At 42.8% G+C, this 18,066-nt stretch overlaps 1 protein-coding gene across 1 annotated transcript; it reads right to left on the bottom strand.

Moving 5' to 3' along the window:
- Window positions 1–16,649, bottom strand: LOC146191653 (casein kinase II subunit beta-like). Its single transcript, XM_084602174.1, has 7 exons — window positions 16,492–16,649; window positions 16,142–16,230; window positions 9,744–9,846; window positions 9,149–9,264; window positions 6,567–6,642; window positions 5,382–5,571; window positions 1–1,439 (listed from the first exon to the last, which is right to left on the bottom strand). The coding sequence occupies exons 2-7, from the start codon at window positions 16,211–16,213 to the stop codon at window positions 1,331–1,333; spliced, it is 666 nt and encodes a 221-aa protein (XP_084458300.1). The 5' UTR covers window positions 16,214–16,230; window positions 16,492–16,649; the 3' UTR covers window positions 1–1,330.
- Between the last annotated feature and the right edge of the window lie 1,417 nt (window positions 16,650–18,066).

The following is an 18,066-nucleotide window of genomic DNA, read 5'->3' on the forward strand; positions in this document are numbered from 1 at the left end:
TCCTTTCCAACACTCTTTCATTTATTATTACTAAAGCAGTAAAAGCATCATACTGCTTCGATAAAAATTGACACACAAAATTAGCTTTTCAAGAGGCTGGTCAGCTCAACATTCTGCTATCAAGATGAGATTGCAGGCTTGATGCTTACCCAAAGCAAACTTATTTTTGACATCAGTGCAAGACGCCAAAATCCCCACTTGCGACCTCTGCCACAGGCTGAATGAACACATAAGTGGATGAAATTAACTCAGAACAGCTCATCTATTATTACACTATACCTCAGAGCCTGCACAGTAGCCCAGATATATAAATACACTCTGGCTTACCCCACTGTGCAATGCCTCTTGTACAATCTGCGAAGTTGGTTCCTCCCTTGATGCTAAAGTAGTCAGAAGTGACTGCTTTACTTAATGCTACAGTTCTGGCTAGCACAGGGGGTCATGCTAACAGACTCCACAGTCCTCGACAATGATTAAGCACATCGCTGTACTCATCAGGTTCTTGTTCAATTTACTTTCTCAAAACATGTTTTTGCTCTTCTTGAAACAGACGACCAATGTACGTGCCCCGAATGAAAATGGACAGAATTGTCATTAAGCCACACTTTCCTCCAAATCACAAGTGTTACACATAGCCACATATAAACAAGTGGTCCACAGCAAATGTCAATACAACAAATCCCGAGGATCAAGTTCGTTACAGGTAACCCATTTTGTAAGGCAGATAGGCAGATGCTAGCAGAGGTAAATGGGTTTTGGTATTCCAGGAAGGCATTCAATGCCCCAACTTTAAATTACGGTAGTGCTCCACAATGTCATGTATTCCCCATGCCCATCCATACCCTATGTGGAGCAAGACGTTAGTTTAAGTTTCTAAGCTGCATCCAATAAAATTCCCAAGTTACGTGAAATCAGGTGCAAGCATAATGTACGCAAACCACTGAGCTCAGCTATTGCTAAGCTTTATTGAGAAACATGTATGAAATGCTCAGAAAAAGAATACTGGACAGGCAAGCATTAAACTAAATGCCCATCTGATGTTGGGATTTAAAACCGAGAAATCTTAGGTAAACTTGCTCGCTTAGGCCCATAGCGAAGATGCTGGTATTGTTTTAAAAACTCATAACAGTCATATGCTATAACAATTTTTACGTAATCAGATGTGACCTGGTACAGATGCAAACAAGATATTTGTGAATCAAGCAAAGTCAACATGAGGCAAACCGAGCAACCAAAAAACTGTACACTGATTAAGGGGACTGGGAGGAGAGACTTGGCTGAGCAAACAGAAGAACAACATGCATGCGAGCAGACTGACAGTCTTGTTTCTTCAACGTTTGCCATTTCCATAATTCATGCTTCGAATAGGGGCCTTGAAGTTGGCCGCCACCTGCTGCTGTAGCTGGTAGGCCAGCGGATGAATCTTGAAGCCATACAGACTGCACAGAGAGGAAGAAAGAGATGAAAAAATTGTTAGAAACATGCACCACTTGGGAGTTCTGGTCAAGGACAGAATAAAAATACAGTTGAACCCGGATAATTTTAATTTTGGTTATATCAAACTAACAAAATATTCCCTTAAAAATCCTATGTAAAAGTATAGGAAAACTGCGTCGTATATCGAACTCCAATTACCCAGTCGTTCAATATATCAAACTCCGCACCACACACTGGAAGGTGCGCCTTCCCCAAAGACGATCACAGCACCCTTGGTTGCTTGCCGCATGACGTTTTCAAGCCACGCACAAAAGGAATGACCGAGAAAAGTTTGGCGATACGCCCTTTCCCCAAAGGCGAGCGCATCTGCAGGTGATCATTTGCACCACGTCAGCACGTGACATTTGCAAGCCTTGTGCGTGAAGAAATAGAGGGAACCAATTTGGCAACGGCCTCTACGAAGCAGACGCAGCCAATGCAGCCATGGTGTTCGAGAGAGGGGAAACAACGCGATAGAGCGAAGCGCCAAGCATGCGCCCATTCCTTCTCTCTCCCCTTCGTCGGTCTTCATTCTTGGCCGCACGCACTACGCATCTGCCGACAAGCCAGCTCAGCCAGTGGCACACAGAGCTTCGGACGCTTTTTCCAGTGTGTGCTGTGAACCCTCTGTGTGCAGCAGGTGACGTGCGATGCGTGTCTTGTGTCATCATGCTGAGCATGCGGCATAGCATGCCGCCGGCTACAGGCGTTAAGATGAGACAGATTTTGTTTTCTTTTTGCGAGTTGTCCGTCCCTGTCCTGCTTAACGTGGGGTGTAGCATAAGCTATGGCAGCTGCGAACGTTAAGAAGTGGTAATTTGTTTTTTTGCATAAGTCGTTCATCCTTGTCGTGCTGAACGTGTGGCCTAGCATAAACTACGGCTGTAGTAGACGTTAAGAAGTGGCAGATTTTTTTTAAATGCAACAGTCGTCCATCCTTGCATTTATGAATCAATGAAAGCATGCGGTCAGCTGCGATCATGAAACGGGCTTTTAACACTATTTACTTTAAACGGCGTTTGCTATCACGGTTTCCAATGATTTAGTGGCAGTGGACTCCGCCCGTCCCAAACACGGCGTGATAAATCTAACCAGGCTTGTGCAAATCAAGCCATTACGGGCACTCTGCCACGTTTGCTCCCCGCCACCGCAGGAGCTAACATTAAAAGTATTAGTCAAAAGATAAACACGCCATGACGTTATCGCTGCGCAGCATCTTGGCGTGCTGCAAATAAATGAGGTGTGGATGCGCCAGCTGAAACAGAGGAACACGCCACCAACTAACCCATTTTGTTTTTCAAATTCTCGGTGGCAAAAGTGAAGGGTGGGTTCATAATGCGAATGGGTTTATTATGCAACAAATACGGTATCATTTTCCCGATTGCAAGCGACATCTCACGCTGATTTCTGTATATCGAATTATCGATATATTGAACTATTTTGCGATCCCCTTCGAGTTCGATATACCCGGGTTCGACTTTACATACATTCCCTAAAGGGACCAAACAGTGATCCACAGTGATGATGAAATGAAAAGATTGTGCCTGAGTGGATTTATGGAGGTACAGTATAGAGGTTAAACATAAACATTGCCATTGTCGCTGCAGTACACCATGTGACATCTCGGGAAAAAGCACTGATTTCCTTAGTGTACAGAGCTCTTTTTTCTTACAGGAGTTGTCATTATTTTCTTTTTTTTTACATTTTGCACTCTATCAAGTGCGCCTTTCAATAAAGGGCAATGTTCCCTGCGTAGTGCTGATGATGTGCTGTTAGCTTTTGGCACTAATGGCACCACAGTGTCTTGAATTTCTTGGATTAAGCGGTAACCACAGTCCGCTAAAACATTCATCGACAAGGCGTACATCCCTGTGCTGTAACAACCTTGGGTGTGGAAGCTGAACTGGATGCTATTCTATACTAAAAATTTATGATTAATCTCTGACACGCAAGACTTGTGTTAGTTTTCGGTGCATCACTTTTACCAGGATGCAATTGCTATCGCACTCGCTGATCGTGGTTTGCAGCACTGGACTACAGTTTAACCTGGTTATAAGCAAGTCTGCGGGAATCGGAAATCACTAAGAAAAAAATTGCCTCTTCCCGTTTTTCTTTTTTTTTTTCCCCTCCTGCATGGTCTATCTGACACCGTCCAATGATGGTGCAATGTGTGTGCAGTGAGCCAAGTACTGCAGTAAAGCAACCAGTAAAGCAACGACGCCACATATGCAGTTATCAGCAGAGTTTTACCTTAAAATTTCCCTGAAAGCTGCAAAAAATGTACCAACAGGTAGATTATTTTACATTTGGTACAAAATATTTTCATCAAGTCTAGTGATGCACTTTTATTTACATTGTTATAATCTGACCTAGAATGCGTTGAAAATGTAGATTATTTTTCATTTGGCACAAAATATTTTCATCATATCTACTGATGCACTTTTATTTACATTGTTATAATCTGACCTAGAATGCGTTGAAAATGTTAAAAAAGGGAGTGGGAAACAAATTCCTTCATTATAACTGCTACTGTGCTACAAGTGGCTTCACTATAACTGCGCTAGAGGGTACATAAAATGGGCGCACGCATTTATCGAAATATCCTCAGTAAAACTTTTCTACACAATTTCTAACAAAAATATTGCGGAATTGACCACATAAGAGAGCAAACTTTCCGATGCACTGGAAAAAAAGCACTCGGTCCTTTCAATCTGAATCTATAAATGTCCCTTTTATCTCTCACAAAAGGAGAGTAAAAGGTTTCATTACTTAACAAAAACGATATTGGCCAGCAACGCTACTGTGGATGAGAACAAGGGCACTGCACTGAAGGTAATTTTATTGAAAAGGAAGCTAGATTTTAGAGCGCAACTCTTATGCAGCCGTTCGGCAGTTCGGTCACATCTGCATTGATGCAGTTGCCAATGTGACCGAGCAAGGCGTCTTCTCACTACATCAAAGCAATGCGGAGATGCTCAGTGAGGTCGTTATTGCTGAGGTTTAATATTTCCACTGCCTTTCCACATACACCGCTGTCTGTTATCCAATGCCACCAAACTCTTTGTGCACTTTACTTCTGGTGGCACTCGTTTTCTTCCTTGAAACAAACGTTTCTTTGTAGGAAATGTAACGCTGCCACACAGAATGTCATTGCTGCACCCCCTACCTGGCACAGTGCGCTACAGAGGCCTCTCATCATTCTTTTTAATGCTGCAAGCTTTTTTAACATGCATCTGTGCACACAGTTTTGGTAGCATTCTAACCATGCAAAAAATATTTTCACCTAAATCTATTTAACGATACTGTTTCTGCTAACAGCTGTGTTCCTCTTAAGTGTTTTTCGCAACTTCAGACTAATAAGAACTGCTACAAAGCAAAAATAGTGCCAAAATGTCAAGATGCACGGTACTTATGCAACAACTTATATGATGCCGCACATTTTTGGGTAAATGCTAAATGTGTGGCGGATGCTAGACTGATGTGTTTTTTTTTGTTTTTTTTTTGTTTTTTTTTTTTTTTGCATCGCCTGTAAAACATCAAACAGAAGATACTGAATTTTTATGCTACTCGAAACATGCAATTCGATGCACACAACTGCCCACCTTAAAAAAATGAACAGGGAACAGAACCTAGACAGAACGGTTGCTTGGCGGGCTAGCGCTCTTTTCACTCTGTCTGTCGTCGTCCCTTCTTGTGGTTCGCGCTGCAATACAAGTCAGAACCTAGACAGTACTTCTAAGGCACCTAAATCGCAAGGAACTTCTATGCAAGACTTGAACCATGTTTGAGGCAACATTAAAAGGAGATTTTGAGGAGACTACTTAAGAGCATTCGAGGGCGTGTACTAAAAGAAAGCGATTATGCACAGCATCTGGGCATGGCTTAACAACACAGCATGGACTTACCGAGGAACAAATTGACTGGTGGGCCTCTTGGGCCGGTACTCTGGGTGCACCATGAACAGCATGTGGGGAAAGCCAGTGCCGAAGTAGGCACCATCAGTATGGTGGTGACGTGATGATTTGGGTCCATACACGTCCATGCACTTGGGGCAGTAAGACTTCACCATTGCTTCACCAGGAACATCCGACAGACCTGACACCCAAGAAGGTGAGAGTGAATCAATGATCTGATTTTGTTAGTAACTCTTCCAGCCACCGATAGATGTAAAGCAGTAGGCAACAGCTGAGAAAAATCACCACAACCACCCGCCTGGTTCAGCAGAAACCAAGCTAAGAAAAATCTCCACAATCAAACATCTGGTTCAGTAGCTTGAACTCATTACTGTTGCCATTGTGATCTGATTACGCTACCTTTCCCAGCAGCCTCCTGGACAGAATCCACCTTTGTAGTATACTATTGTTCAGTAAGCTCCCATACAAAACTGTCCCTTTAACCATGAACTAGTTAACTCTGCCTTACAACCTCACTGCTGTCAAGCAAACTCTTTGGCCTCAGTGACATTTTTTCATCATGACCACCATTCCGTTTTTGGCCATGCCTTCTAGGATTACTCGAGTGTAATAAAACCCAAGATGACAGAGCTCCGCTATCCATGAATACTTATCTGGCATGGTTGGCTAACGACAACAGTAGGTGAAAATGTCATAAGTAAGACATGCATGAGAAATCGCATTTGTTTCCCTCACCAGTCTTGCTTTCTTCATTTTCTGATTTCACAGAGTTACTAGTGCCGCTCACAATGTAATCTGATTCACAAGTCACTGAATAAGAGGTTAAGCAGCAAGCTACTGCAGTCACAACCAATTGCAATTTTGAAATGGTAGAATTTTCAATAACCTTGGACAGAACGAAATTGGAATTTATAAGGGAGGCTTTACATTTTAGGATGAAGACAACACCACTCCTTTGGTCACTTGTTGGCTAACAAAACACTTCTGTATTAACACTAGAGGGATAAGAGACAGTGTTTCACTGCAATATGCTAAGAAATTATGCTCATAAACAACTTCCTGTTAAGAATGCATTTGTCCAGAACTTCTGGGTATGTCAACAAAACAAATCAGAACAAAGTAAAAGAGCAAAAGCCCCGCACCAGTGATCACAAAAAGCAATTTCAAATAACTCACCAATAGGAAGCATCTGCTGGCTTTCACAGTATACACGTGGACAATAACCAAAGTCACCATTCTGGTACTTCTCAATCTGGATGCAAGTACAGGCAAAAAGAGTGTGGAATCAAGCACACTAAACCTAAACCAAGCCTTTTTCTTTTTTTGAAAACGGGCTTTCAGACGAATTGGGCTTTCAAGTGAAGCAAATTCTTATAAAGCAGTGCACATTTTTATTTTTGCAACAAAAAAACAGTTAAGAAACTTTTTTCCCATCAGAACAGAAGGTTATCACTCTTTCAAGCCAGAATTTTAATACAAGAAGGAAGGCTAATCTATCTATTCTTTCAACCTGAGCAGGAGACCATTACACTCCAAGCCATAATTTCAAAGCAAGATAAAGATCCCCAGGTGGTCAAAATTATTCCGTAGGACTTCACTACGGCTCCTCTTTCTCTAAATTCCACTTTAATACAAGAAGGAATGCTAATCTATTTATTCTTTCAACCTGAACAGGAGACCATTGCACTTCCAAGCCATAATTTCAAAGCAAGAATAAAGATCCCCAGGTAGTCGAAATTATTCCGTAGGCCGCCACTACGGCTCCTCTTTCTCTAAATTCCACTTTCACTCCCACCCTCTTCCCTTCCCCTACGGCGTGGTTCAGATGTCCACAGAAAAAAGTGTGACAGATACTGCGCCTTTCGCTTTCTTTGAACCAATTATTTATTATTATATTATTATTACTGTTAATCTACAAATGGTCATGATAAATGTCACTAGCCAGTTTGCCTAAAGTCACATACTGCAAGAAAAAGTATTTATAATCTATGAAAATTCAAACCCAACAATGGATGCAATTCAGTTGATTGCATGCTGGTACAGTAATGTTTACCTGTATGTGTGCAACAAAGCATGGAGCGGCCTTGGAGCCTAAATGCTGCCGATACTAAGTAGAACCTCCCAGGAAAGTGAGCAAATTCGATTTAAGTTCAGAATGCATGCTTCGATTTAAATTCAGAATGCATGTGTGGCACATGTATGCTCAAATTTCTTACAACAGTTTAAGTGAGATAGTGTCCTCAACGTCAGATATACAGTGATATCTCCTTAATTCAATCACCATATAATTCGGAAATTCAAACTAGTAGCGTGGTCCCAGCCGATGCCCATATAAGTCTATGGCATCAGACGCTCGTGAATTCGGACATGAGTGTGCCTCGTTCCGCTTAATTTGGACGACCGATCGCATCGAGGTACGACGCATACAGCCAGTGATCACCAAAATAGACCTCCCCAAACCTCGCTTGCATAGAACAGTGATGCCCGCGCATTTGTTGCGTGCTATGGCAGGCATGCTCAGTCGCATAATTTCGGTTTCCCTTTCCTCGACTTCATGCCATCCTATGGCTGCAATTAAGCATGCACATCAACCAGTTGCAGCATTTTGGACGCGCCTTGGCGCGTTACCATTTTATTTTTATTTCAGAGCAGCATCACGCTGTTCTAACGTCTACATATATATCCCTCGCATGCATCTATGTCCTGCTTCCAGTCCACTAGAACTGTGCTGGGCACGCATAGTTTCACCCCACTGCACACTTCACTGCAATGGTTACCAGCATAAACTGTGAGGTGAACCTTTCTAATTTAGTAAAGAGGCATCACTGCTACTGCATCGCACTACGAAATGAGTGGCGGAGGCATCTACAATTTTGTAACATCCTTGAAAGTGAGCAAAAAGAACTTGATGAAAATGGGAAAACTGTCATTCTCATCAGATGCAGACAACCATCAAATACAGGTATTCATTAGAAATAAACTGCGTGACGCAAATGGTTTTCGGCAGTTTTTTTTAGGGCCATTCGATAATTCAACGATTTTTCCTGGTCCCTTAAAGGCTGTATTAATGACAGCTTACTTATATTGTATAAGCCCAAAGGATGTCATTATAAAACCTCATCTATGTACGTCAGACACTTCAACACTACAGCATCCTTTCAATTCACCAGCTGCTCTGGTACCCGTACATGCACCACTACCGCTCTGAACAACAAAACATGACCAGTTTAGGAAATTACACAGTAAGAATACCGGGATGCCTCCTCCTAAGCTTCTGCTACAAAAGCAGCTTTCACAGCCAATCTCAAGCACTGGCAACAACCATTTCCGCCTCGTGTGAAAGCTTGACATTTACACACTCTATTTCGCTTTTCCGACTGTGCCTTGATAAAATTCATCAGTTCTGTAGCAGTACTGCAAGCAAAAATTGCTTGCATTGACACAAGCGGCAGCCTGGCACTTCGTGGTCTTCAATGCCACAATCGCAGGAAAAAGTGGCACAGGGATCAGGTGAGCTGCATTCCACAGTTCCAATACTTTGACGCGTGGCTGTGCTTGATCTCAGGCTTGTCACACAAACGCATTCGCCGCATGCTTCAAGTGGATAAATAGGGAAAATTCACATTCTTTGATCTGCAATATGTGGAAGCTGCTTTCAAAGAATGTATATTGTTCCCAATGCAGTGAGAAATTATTCCATGCCACAAAGTCCGAACAAGGAGCAACTGAACAATCCAAAGCAGAACTGATGAACGCACCATAAGAGCAATGCCCCGGTTCGTGAGAATGTACCGGGCATGGATAAGACCGTAAAGCATCTCCGCTGCCTGCTCGATGAGATCACTCTGGTTGGGGTTGTCGTCCAGCTCGTCATCTGCAGTTGCAATGTGTTGCACCATTTATGTGGAGTGCAATGGCCCTCGATAAGACTACCTCGATGCTATATAGACCCTGTTAAACAAAAAAGTTGCAACATCCCTTCTGCCAGTAATTAAACCTCATTATAGTGCCAATTGGTACACCATTAGTATGACTTCACCTTAAGACAAAAAGCTGACCTAGTCACGTTAATAATGGGAAAATTTAGGAACCAGAAACGAAGTATGTAGCCCCTCGCGATATTGAGTGATAGCTTACAACGCCTTTGAAATATCTTGCTACCACCGAATGAACTATGCACCCCTGCCTGCTCCAGCCACAAGGCCAAATCAACCAAATGAAAGTGCAACGTTACGTCATATGTACTACACTGCAATATGAAAAAACATTCAGTTAGGAGCATAGTGCCACAAAAATGAAGTACACAAAGAGAACAATGCAAGTGACTCGTACACACATATTTGAATGGCATACCTGGTTCAAGATCTAGAATCATGTCCAGAGCTTGCCTATAGTGAGGAACTTGTTCACTCAACCCAGTCAAGTTAAACTTGTCCTGAATGTAATCTTCATCGACCTGCAAAAGACAAGTGACAGCACACTGAATAAGGCATATTAGTCAAGGCAGAAAACTGGGCTAGTCTGCTAGTCTCTTTATTGAGTCACCTGCTTAGTAACAACTGCTTAATGCCTCAGCATGTGCCTTTTAGCTGTGACAAAAAAAGCACCTGCTCAAACTCTAACTGGTCCGAAAGCAGAACAATACCAAACTAAAGGCACCAATGTCAATTCACCGGTAAATGCCTAAATAGGCAGCAGTGCAGACAGCAGCCCTCCTGTCATTTTACACGTCATGACACACTGTATGCTGTGAGGCCTTGTACTGAAGAAACATTTTTTTATATTTTTTTTTCCACTCTTTGACCTACTTTCCTCTCACCTACTCTCCCCCTCCCCAGATTTTCTTCTTTGGAAGCAAAAGCAGATTCAAACCACTGCCAGTGATGATCACTCTGCCCAGACGAAGACAAGTCCACTTGTCAAAACGTTGGCTTGACCTGCGAACTGAGTCTTCCCCCCCTTCTACCCTTGTGCAGTTCTCTTTCATACTTGTGTAGGTCAGGAAGATACAATGCACTTTCTGCACATAAGCAGAACTGAAACTGAAAAACCCAAGATTAACAAACGAATGATAATCTTTTTACACACTGCTCACTAAAACCATCCTAAATGCCATAAATACGAAAAACTTGTGCCATATCATTTAAAATCCCTGTAATGCTAGCACTACATGTCTGTATTGTGGGTTTATAATAAAGCATAAAACCACAACATTGTCCCTGAATGAATAATAGTACTGGAAAGACTGCATTAAAACATACAAATCCTAAACCATGAAATAAAAGAGGAAACAATTGTGAAAACCTTGTTGAACCACTCCATTAAGTTCAATTTGCTGCATTACCGCTCAAAAAATGCTGGCTAGAGCTACTAAAATAATCACTGTCTCTACCTTCTTGCTGCTGCTGTACTGATGATTTATCCCCTCAAAAGCACCATCATAAAAAGAGGCAACTTTGCTGCACAAGTAGATTGATAGAACCACAGAATGTTTTCACAACATTATAAACAACAGAAGAGAATGCTGCAACACCGATGAAAAACACAGACAAGGATGATGCTACACTGACAATTAATTTATTATCCTAGATTCACGCACCTTCTTTCTTCATTCCATCTGCTTGCCGCTATGCACAGGAAGTTCACTTCCTTCTTCGATAGGAATACAGATGGTGTCCTAACCAGGGTGTCAAACCGGAATTTTTTCGGGTTCGGTTCAGGTTCACGCATTTCGAGTTTAGGTTCGGCTCCGGAGACACATTTCGGTCAGGTTCGACCCTGCCCGAACCGGCTCAGAAAAAAAATTTTGTGCGTTTTTTTACTCCACTTTTTTATTACAGAGTTTTCTTTCCTGTTCCAGTACATAATTAAAGCTGAAAATTCACATAGTAGTCAGTCTATTGTTTTTGTCGTCAGATACAACGGGTTTCACTGGATGTACAGACCTTCAGCAAAATGCTTATAAGTGACCGGTGATTAAAGCAGGATGAGGAAAAGTAACGATTATTTTCATAGACATTTAACCAGCTAAAGCGGTCACGCGCCAAAAGAAAGTTAAAAGAAAATGATGTTCCCTGCTGCACTTTTCAGGTACACAGAATTTCACATGTATTTTATTTTAGAATGAAACCTTCCCTACTACATGTACAACAATGTTTTGTCCGGCTCCCACTAAATGACTCTGAAATCAGATCAAAGTCGAACCAAGAACGCTGCCCAAGACTAAAGATGTATATATCATATGTGTGACTATATATCACAAAGCAGGCTTACGCCTTTGCATTTCGAGTTTGTGACGGTGAAACACTAAGCACCCATATTTCGTGGCCTGAAAGGCGCTGACAAAAGTTCCCTCCGCCACGCATTGCAGATGGTCATTATTGTATTTTCCAAAGAACCGGATTCATTAATTGTCCCCCTCCTGCGGCCGCGACACGATGTAACCACCGTTTTATTGCGTGTCATGGTTGCTTGCTTTGGCGCATTACATACATTCTTCTAGAACAACTTTGAGACTAGACTACCATATTTAGTCACATAATTTACAAGCATGACATCATGGCTGCTCACATATATTTTATTATGGGCTCAGTAAATTCCGCCAAATTTTTTTTTTTTCAGCATAGAAAGACCGAAAGAAAAGGACATTGTCGAGGATTGTTGACGTCATCCGGGTTCGATGACAAGAGAGGACATACTTTATTCCAGAAAACGCTGCCTCGACACTGACTTGTGTAATGTCACAGCAAACGGGTATTGTAGCTAGTGGAGTTCTGGATGCCGCAACATCCCTCCAAAAATTTCAGAACACTCGAGTCTTAGCTTATTCTGGGCATCTTTTCAAAAGCATAGAACAGGTTATGTACTTTTTCAATTTTGAGAAAACTGCCGCTGTCTCAAAGTTCTTGTGGGCAGTCTTCTGTTTTCATCAGAAACACTTCAATCTCATCCCCAGCTTGCAAGCTCTTAGGGTGGTGATTCTGCTGCCGCCTATAGCGGTACTTGATTGCCACCGGTGATCATACGAAGCCGCTTCCAAATGCTGTTTTGCGTGGCACCTTTCCTGGCTGGTCTATGTATTGCGATATTGAGGGTCTCGCGCTGCAGTTCACCGACTTCACAGCTAATGCCATTTCCTCCTCAGTGTTTTTTTTTCCTTAGGGTCTAGTCGGACGTTCCTTCACTTTGCTTGACCTCGTCCCTCTCCCTGCTTTTCAAGGTTTTGTCCCGACCTCCCTCATCACCGCACAACCCACAGAAAGGTTACTCATGAGTTACATTTTCTCTCTATAGGGCACTTCTAGCTTTCAGTACCACCTTTCTTATCTTAGGAGGGAGAAAAGTTTTGCAGGTCCCCGGTGTGCAATCACGCGACACATGGGTGATGTAGTCTATATGTTCTGTATACGTATCTCGTGGCATTTTTTTTTTTTTCCTCGAGAGAGGCGTACTGCTCAGTCAAATGGCGCAATGTGGAGAAACGAAGAGTAAGCGCAGATTCTGTACATTTGCAATCTTTTGCTTTTGCTATTTTTTTTCTGGTGGTTTGGCGGGGTGGCTGGTATTCAAAGCGATGCAGGGACCCTGAGTCTTGAGTATTCTTCTTCGCAGCGCTCTGCAGAGATTGTGCGTTTGCTTCCCTTATTGTAATGAAAGCATGCAAGACTGCTGACCGTATGCAGGGCTGCAAATATATTGAGTACTTGCGCTTGAGTTATTTGCATGCACTTGCTCCCACACACAAGCAGTTTTGTAGTGGCAGAAAAGAATTAACTATTTAGACTGAGAGTACCTTTGAAGGGCGAGTAAACGTTGACGTTTAGAATTAAGCTGTGAAATTATACAAGATGTTGCTTAGCTTATGGAGAGACAATTTTCCGTCACTGTACTTGTTTCACATAACGGGCGTAACTTAAGGTGCAAAAGCGACCTATTGAGCCCTGTGCCTGAACGCGCCACGTACAGAAGCAGCCAGGTCTTTAGCGCTCCTACCGTTCAGGCCAAAGCATGCCATACCTCACTGCTGGGAAAAAGCGTGCATACTGCACTGTGCTTAGCCGAGGGCAGCTTCAAGCCGTCACTGGTTTGAAACCGCACTGCCTAAGTTGGCTAGCCCGCGCCTCCTTTCATCCTTTCCGCACTGCTAAGGGAAAAAAAGTGTGCATGCTACTGTGTGCTTCGCTCGCAGGACGGCTATACACCTCTCCTCCAGCTCGAAGCCACGCTCCGACGGCCAAGTGCCTGCTTTCATCCTTCCCGCGCACTGGACTTCACAGACATCTTGCAGGCACCCTCTCCCTCCACCCAGTAAAATGAAAACAAGAAAAAAAAAATGATAAAACATTGACAGGACACGCAGGAGTGGCGTAGACCCTAAGTCGCTTTTGTGTTGCGTGAATGCACGCCCAAGACCTGCAAAAATATCCTCCCGTCTTGTGTATTCGCATCAGTGATGGATAAAACGATGAAACGCGGTATTTTTCGTCACCGTAGATGTATGGGCTGGAACGATAGCAAACCAAATAGAGCTTGTGAATTATTCCTCCTACCAGTAATTCCACTCAGTTTTTTGCTCCGCCCAGTCTTCACATTTGAATATCGAAGCTTTACTCCTGGCATAGTTTAACTTGCTAAGGGAAATAAAACAAGCAGACATTGTTAGGGACAAAAGGAACAAAAGGGTAAATAAGACTCTTTGTGCAAAGTTCAAATTCAATTAACAGAGAGGTAAATTGTTTCTCAAGATGGCCTTCCTACCATCAGCGTCGGCTTATCATTATGAAGTCTCGGTCAACCAAATTGCATCTGCTGGCATCGCAACGCATACGACTGCTATGCACGTGCCATGCTTCATTTCGTTTTTGAGTTGTACATGGTTATATATTTATGTAAATGTGTAACTCAACTTACGAATTATATGCTATTGTTTCACTGCCTAGGAAGGCTCTCGAGGCAACTCTCTTCATGAGCGACTGCACAGCGCAGCGGCCACCCATGTTCGGGACGAAACGATAGCCCGACACCAGATTAGTGCTATGCATGTGGCAATATATTTTCCATTGTTCTTGTCACCTTTTTGGAAGGACCAATTTTTAAGTATGGTTGTGATGTTTGCAGTGTGTAGTGGCGCTTTAAAAATAAGTGAAAAGGCGTTTTACAAGCAGCGATAAAATAAAATAAAAAATGAAGGTAAGCTGCCAGTAAAAGTGGGTCGTAACCATACCGTGAAACGGTTCCTCCTTTTTGTTCTGGCTCGGGTTCAGTTTCAAGATGGCGAAAAAAATTCAGGTTCGGTTCGGTTTCTGGTGACGATTCCAGTTTGGTTCCAGTTTTCAGTTCGGTTCCGGTTCAACACCCTGGTCCTGGCACAGTGCTTACCAGAAACCTTGATGGATGGGGCTTACAAAATCTCTTCGAGTCAGCTTACCTTTTTAGCACTTGCACACTGTGAAGGCCAGCTTGGCTTTGTTTCTTAACAGTCTTAGCAGAGCATCACAAGGCTGATGCTATACATCCCCAATATTGCTGTGGCATTACGCTGCCATTACTGTCCACTTTTAATGAGTCATTCTATCGTCATATGAGGCAAAGCTTTCAGCAGCAGACTGATAGGCTTCTGAAAGCAGGATTCCATAAAACTTTGCCATGCAGCATAGCGCAAGACCTCATGCGGCAGAACAAGTGAGGTGGACAAAATGAAACCTTGCCTGAAAGACACTAAATAAAGAAGTTTTCCATGCTACCCTATGTCCATGGGTTGGTCAATTTTATGAAAATTGAAAATAGACACGACATTGAGATCTTTCACACGGCTCCAAACAGCACAAAAAGCATGTCTGTGTGGATGAACGGCCAGGAAAGCAAGTCATGCCATATCACACATCAAACGAAGTAAACACTCTGAATGCATCCAAGGCAACGTTTATTGGATCCCCATTCTGTGGAAAGCATTACATTACGACAGACAGGAAGATGTGTCAACAATAAAACAAGGGGGAAATGCCACAGCAATATTGGGAAAGTCGGGCACGAACCTTTAAGAAAAAAGACTGCAAAGAATGCAAGGAGCAAAAAAAAAAAGAAAAAAAAAGAAAGAAAGAGAGACTAGCTGACATTGATAACGTGTAAGTACTGGAAAAGAAAAAAAAGATAAGTTGACTCAAGAGATATTCGAAGCTTGGGCCATCAGTGTTTATTGTGAGCAATGTTTCAGCATGCAGTCTGTGCTCCTATTGAAGACGGACGCATAAAGAATGGATTTTCTTTCTCTATGATGGAAGTGAACTTGCCGTGTATATGGGCAAGCAGAAGAAAGTGTGCACATCTAAAGTAATACTTTAGTTGTCAGTGCATAATCATCCTTGTGCGTATGTTGATTCAGTGTCTTTTTCTTTGCTATTGCTCAACAATCCACCTTATTAACGTGCTAGCACGTTACGCCAAGGCAGACGACCCCGCCACGGTGCTTCAGTGGTTTGGAAGCTCGTCTGCTGAACCGGAGGACGCGGGATCGAAACCTGGCAGCAGCTGCCGTCCTTCGATATCAGTGCACGTTAAAGAACCCCAGCTAGACGAAATTTCCGGAGCCCTCCGCTACGGCATTCCCAGCATGAGTCGCTTTGGAACGTTAAACTGTAAAAAAACCAAACCAAGCCAAGGCAGACGACGCGGCAGGAGAGCAACCTTAGCCGCCTGCTATGCAACTAGAGCGAACCGACAACGAAACATTGAAGAAATCGCTACGAACTTACCTCGCAGAAGAACTCGTTTCCCCGTAGACCGCAAAACCATGATATCCATGATACCTCCTCGGAAGAGCTCATTGTTTCCGACAGCTTACCTGAACCGAATTGCAAAGAAACGGCGTCAACGGAAACAGCTATGAGGTTACAAAAGCACTCAGGTTACAGTAGCCACTGTACTCAGGTTCGATAATGGAATGTCTACGCAAAGCTGCGAGCATCTACTATAGCTGCGTACTAACGCGGCGAACTGTTATTAACAAGAAAAAAATACCCTGAGGCACGCAAACTACTGACCAGTCATCACTAAAGCTGTGCGTTCGATTAGGTCATAATTATAAAAAGAGGCGACCACTCACCGATTTCTAACCAAAACTAACCGCGATAGAAATGCTTAATGCTTCTCAGCAACAGGACGCAACCGCTCATTTAAGTGCGCTCAATTATCTAAGAACGTTGGCTCAATCAGACAGGTTAAGCCGCTCGCCCCGCCGCTGCCGCTCGCTGGACGATGTCGCTGATGATGATACTAGTGAACGCTCTTCCATAATTTGGCCCAAACGTGACATATGACCATTATTTTAAATACCACATTTTAATAAAGTACATGTCTGATTGAATCATAATGTATGCGAAATTCACGTCGTCTACAGCAAGGCTGACTGGTCTGCAGCATCGCTGACTCATAAGCAGCAACTTTTTAATTCATACTGGTTGCGCCTTCTAGTAACGTTGGTTGCGCCATCAGGCGCCTATCTGAGGGACACTTGTTTCACCTTCAAGGCTTCGATTAACGAAGAAGCGAGACGTTGTTTGATAATGCCTTCTTTATAGATCTAACCATAGTAATCATAGAAAATGGTGTTTGCAAAATTGGCAAATATTGTGCAAGAAATTTGTTTCATGCCTGCCGGAATGAAATTTAAAAATAGTTCTGCAGATATCACCAGATGGCGCCACAAATTTAATTTTTGTGGGTTGCTCATTTAGTAGGCGACGACAATTTCTAATCGGTTATGGTCGGATCAGGTAAGTGCATTATCTTAACAGTATTCAATACACCTTTGCCTCGGGCGAGTCGGAAATCGGTTTCGCTGCGGATTCCATAGTGCTTGCGCGGGGTGCACACTACTGTCGACTGTCCAGTAAGAAATACGGCACCACCAGGGAGCCCAGCCAAACTTGATATTATGGTTTGGTCCACAAAAATGGGCGAAAGATTATCGCCAGTAGAAGCGAAAAGATATATCGCTCCAATTATTTTGAACACGATGCAAGATTACTGTGATTAAGGTGGCAACAAATTTTACTAAGATTTCTAGCTTATAGCTCAGTGGCCCGGACTAAGGCAGCTAGTCCAAGTTTGTGGTCTTCAAGAAGCCATGCATGTTCATCTGTTCCCCTGAAAAATAAATGCTGGTAATGCCACATTAAGACATGCATGCATTGCAAAACATTCATCAATAAGGACAAGCACCCTGTTTTGCTAATGAAATTACATCACTTTACTAGAATCATTACACTACATTATACTTGCTAATGCATATAGAAGACCGATTAAAATTCGGCAGTCTCTTGTATAATGCCCTAATGCTAAACGTCTTGGGAGTACTGTAAAAACACGTCAGCAATGTTCCTTCATACCTTTTGTCAGCTTTGGGCAGTGAGAGGCACCCTTTAAAAAAAGAGAGCTTTGCCTTAGAATAAACCTTGAATGAATGTGGTAATGTGGTTCATGCTAATTCCCACAAATTTCGACAGTACTGCAGCCTTTGGAAGTGCATGAGGAACTGAGCGTTTGTGTTCTTACCACTGCTGCTCCAACATGCTCATCTGCTAACGTACAACTGTTTGTAATGCATACACGCAGTTAAGCCAAGTTTCACACCTTTTGGTAATAATAATAATAAATTGGTTCACAGGAAGGGAAAGGC

This window comes from Amblyomma maculatum, chromosome 4, assembly GCF_055883805.1.
Source record: "Amblyomma maculatum isolate TAMU_Amacu chromosome 4, ASM5588380v1, whole genome shotgun sequence".
NCBI classification, from domain to species: domain Eukaryota; kingdom Metazoa; phylum Arthropoda; class Arachnida; order Ixodida; family Ixodidae; genus Amblyomma; species Amblyomma maculatum.

Bases quoted from the DNA above. Each gene is read 5' to 3' on its own strand.
- LOC146191653 (XM_084602174.1), bottom strand. From the start codon at position 16,213: ATGAGCTCTTCCGAGGAGGTATCATGGATATCATGGTTTTGCGGTCTA. The intron at 9,847-16,141 runs GTAAGTTCGTAG...TGTCTTTTGCAG, and splicing joins GAAACGAGTTCTTCTGCGAG to GTCGATGAAGATTACATTCA. The intron at 6,643-9,148 runs GTGCGTTCATCA...ACTTGCATCCAG, and splicing joins ACCGGGGCATTGCTCTTATG to ATTGAGAAGTACCAGAATGG.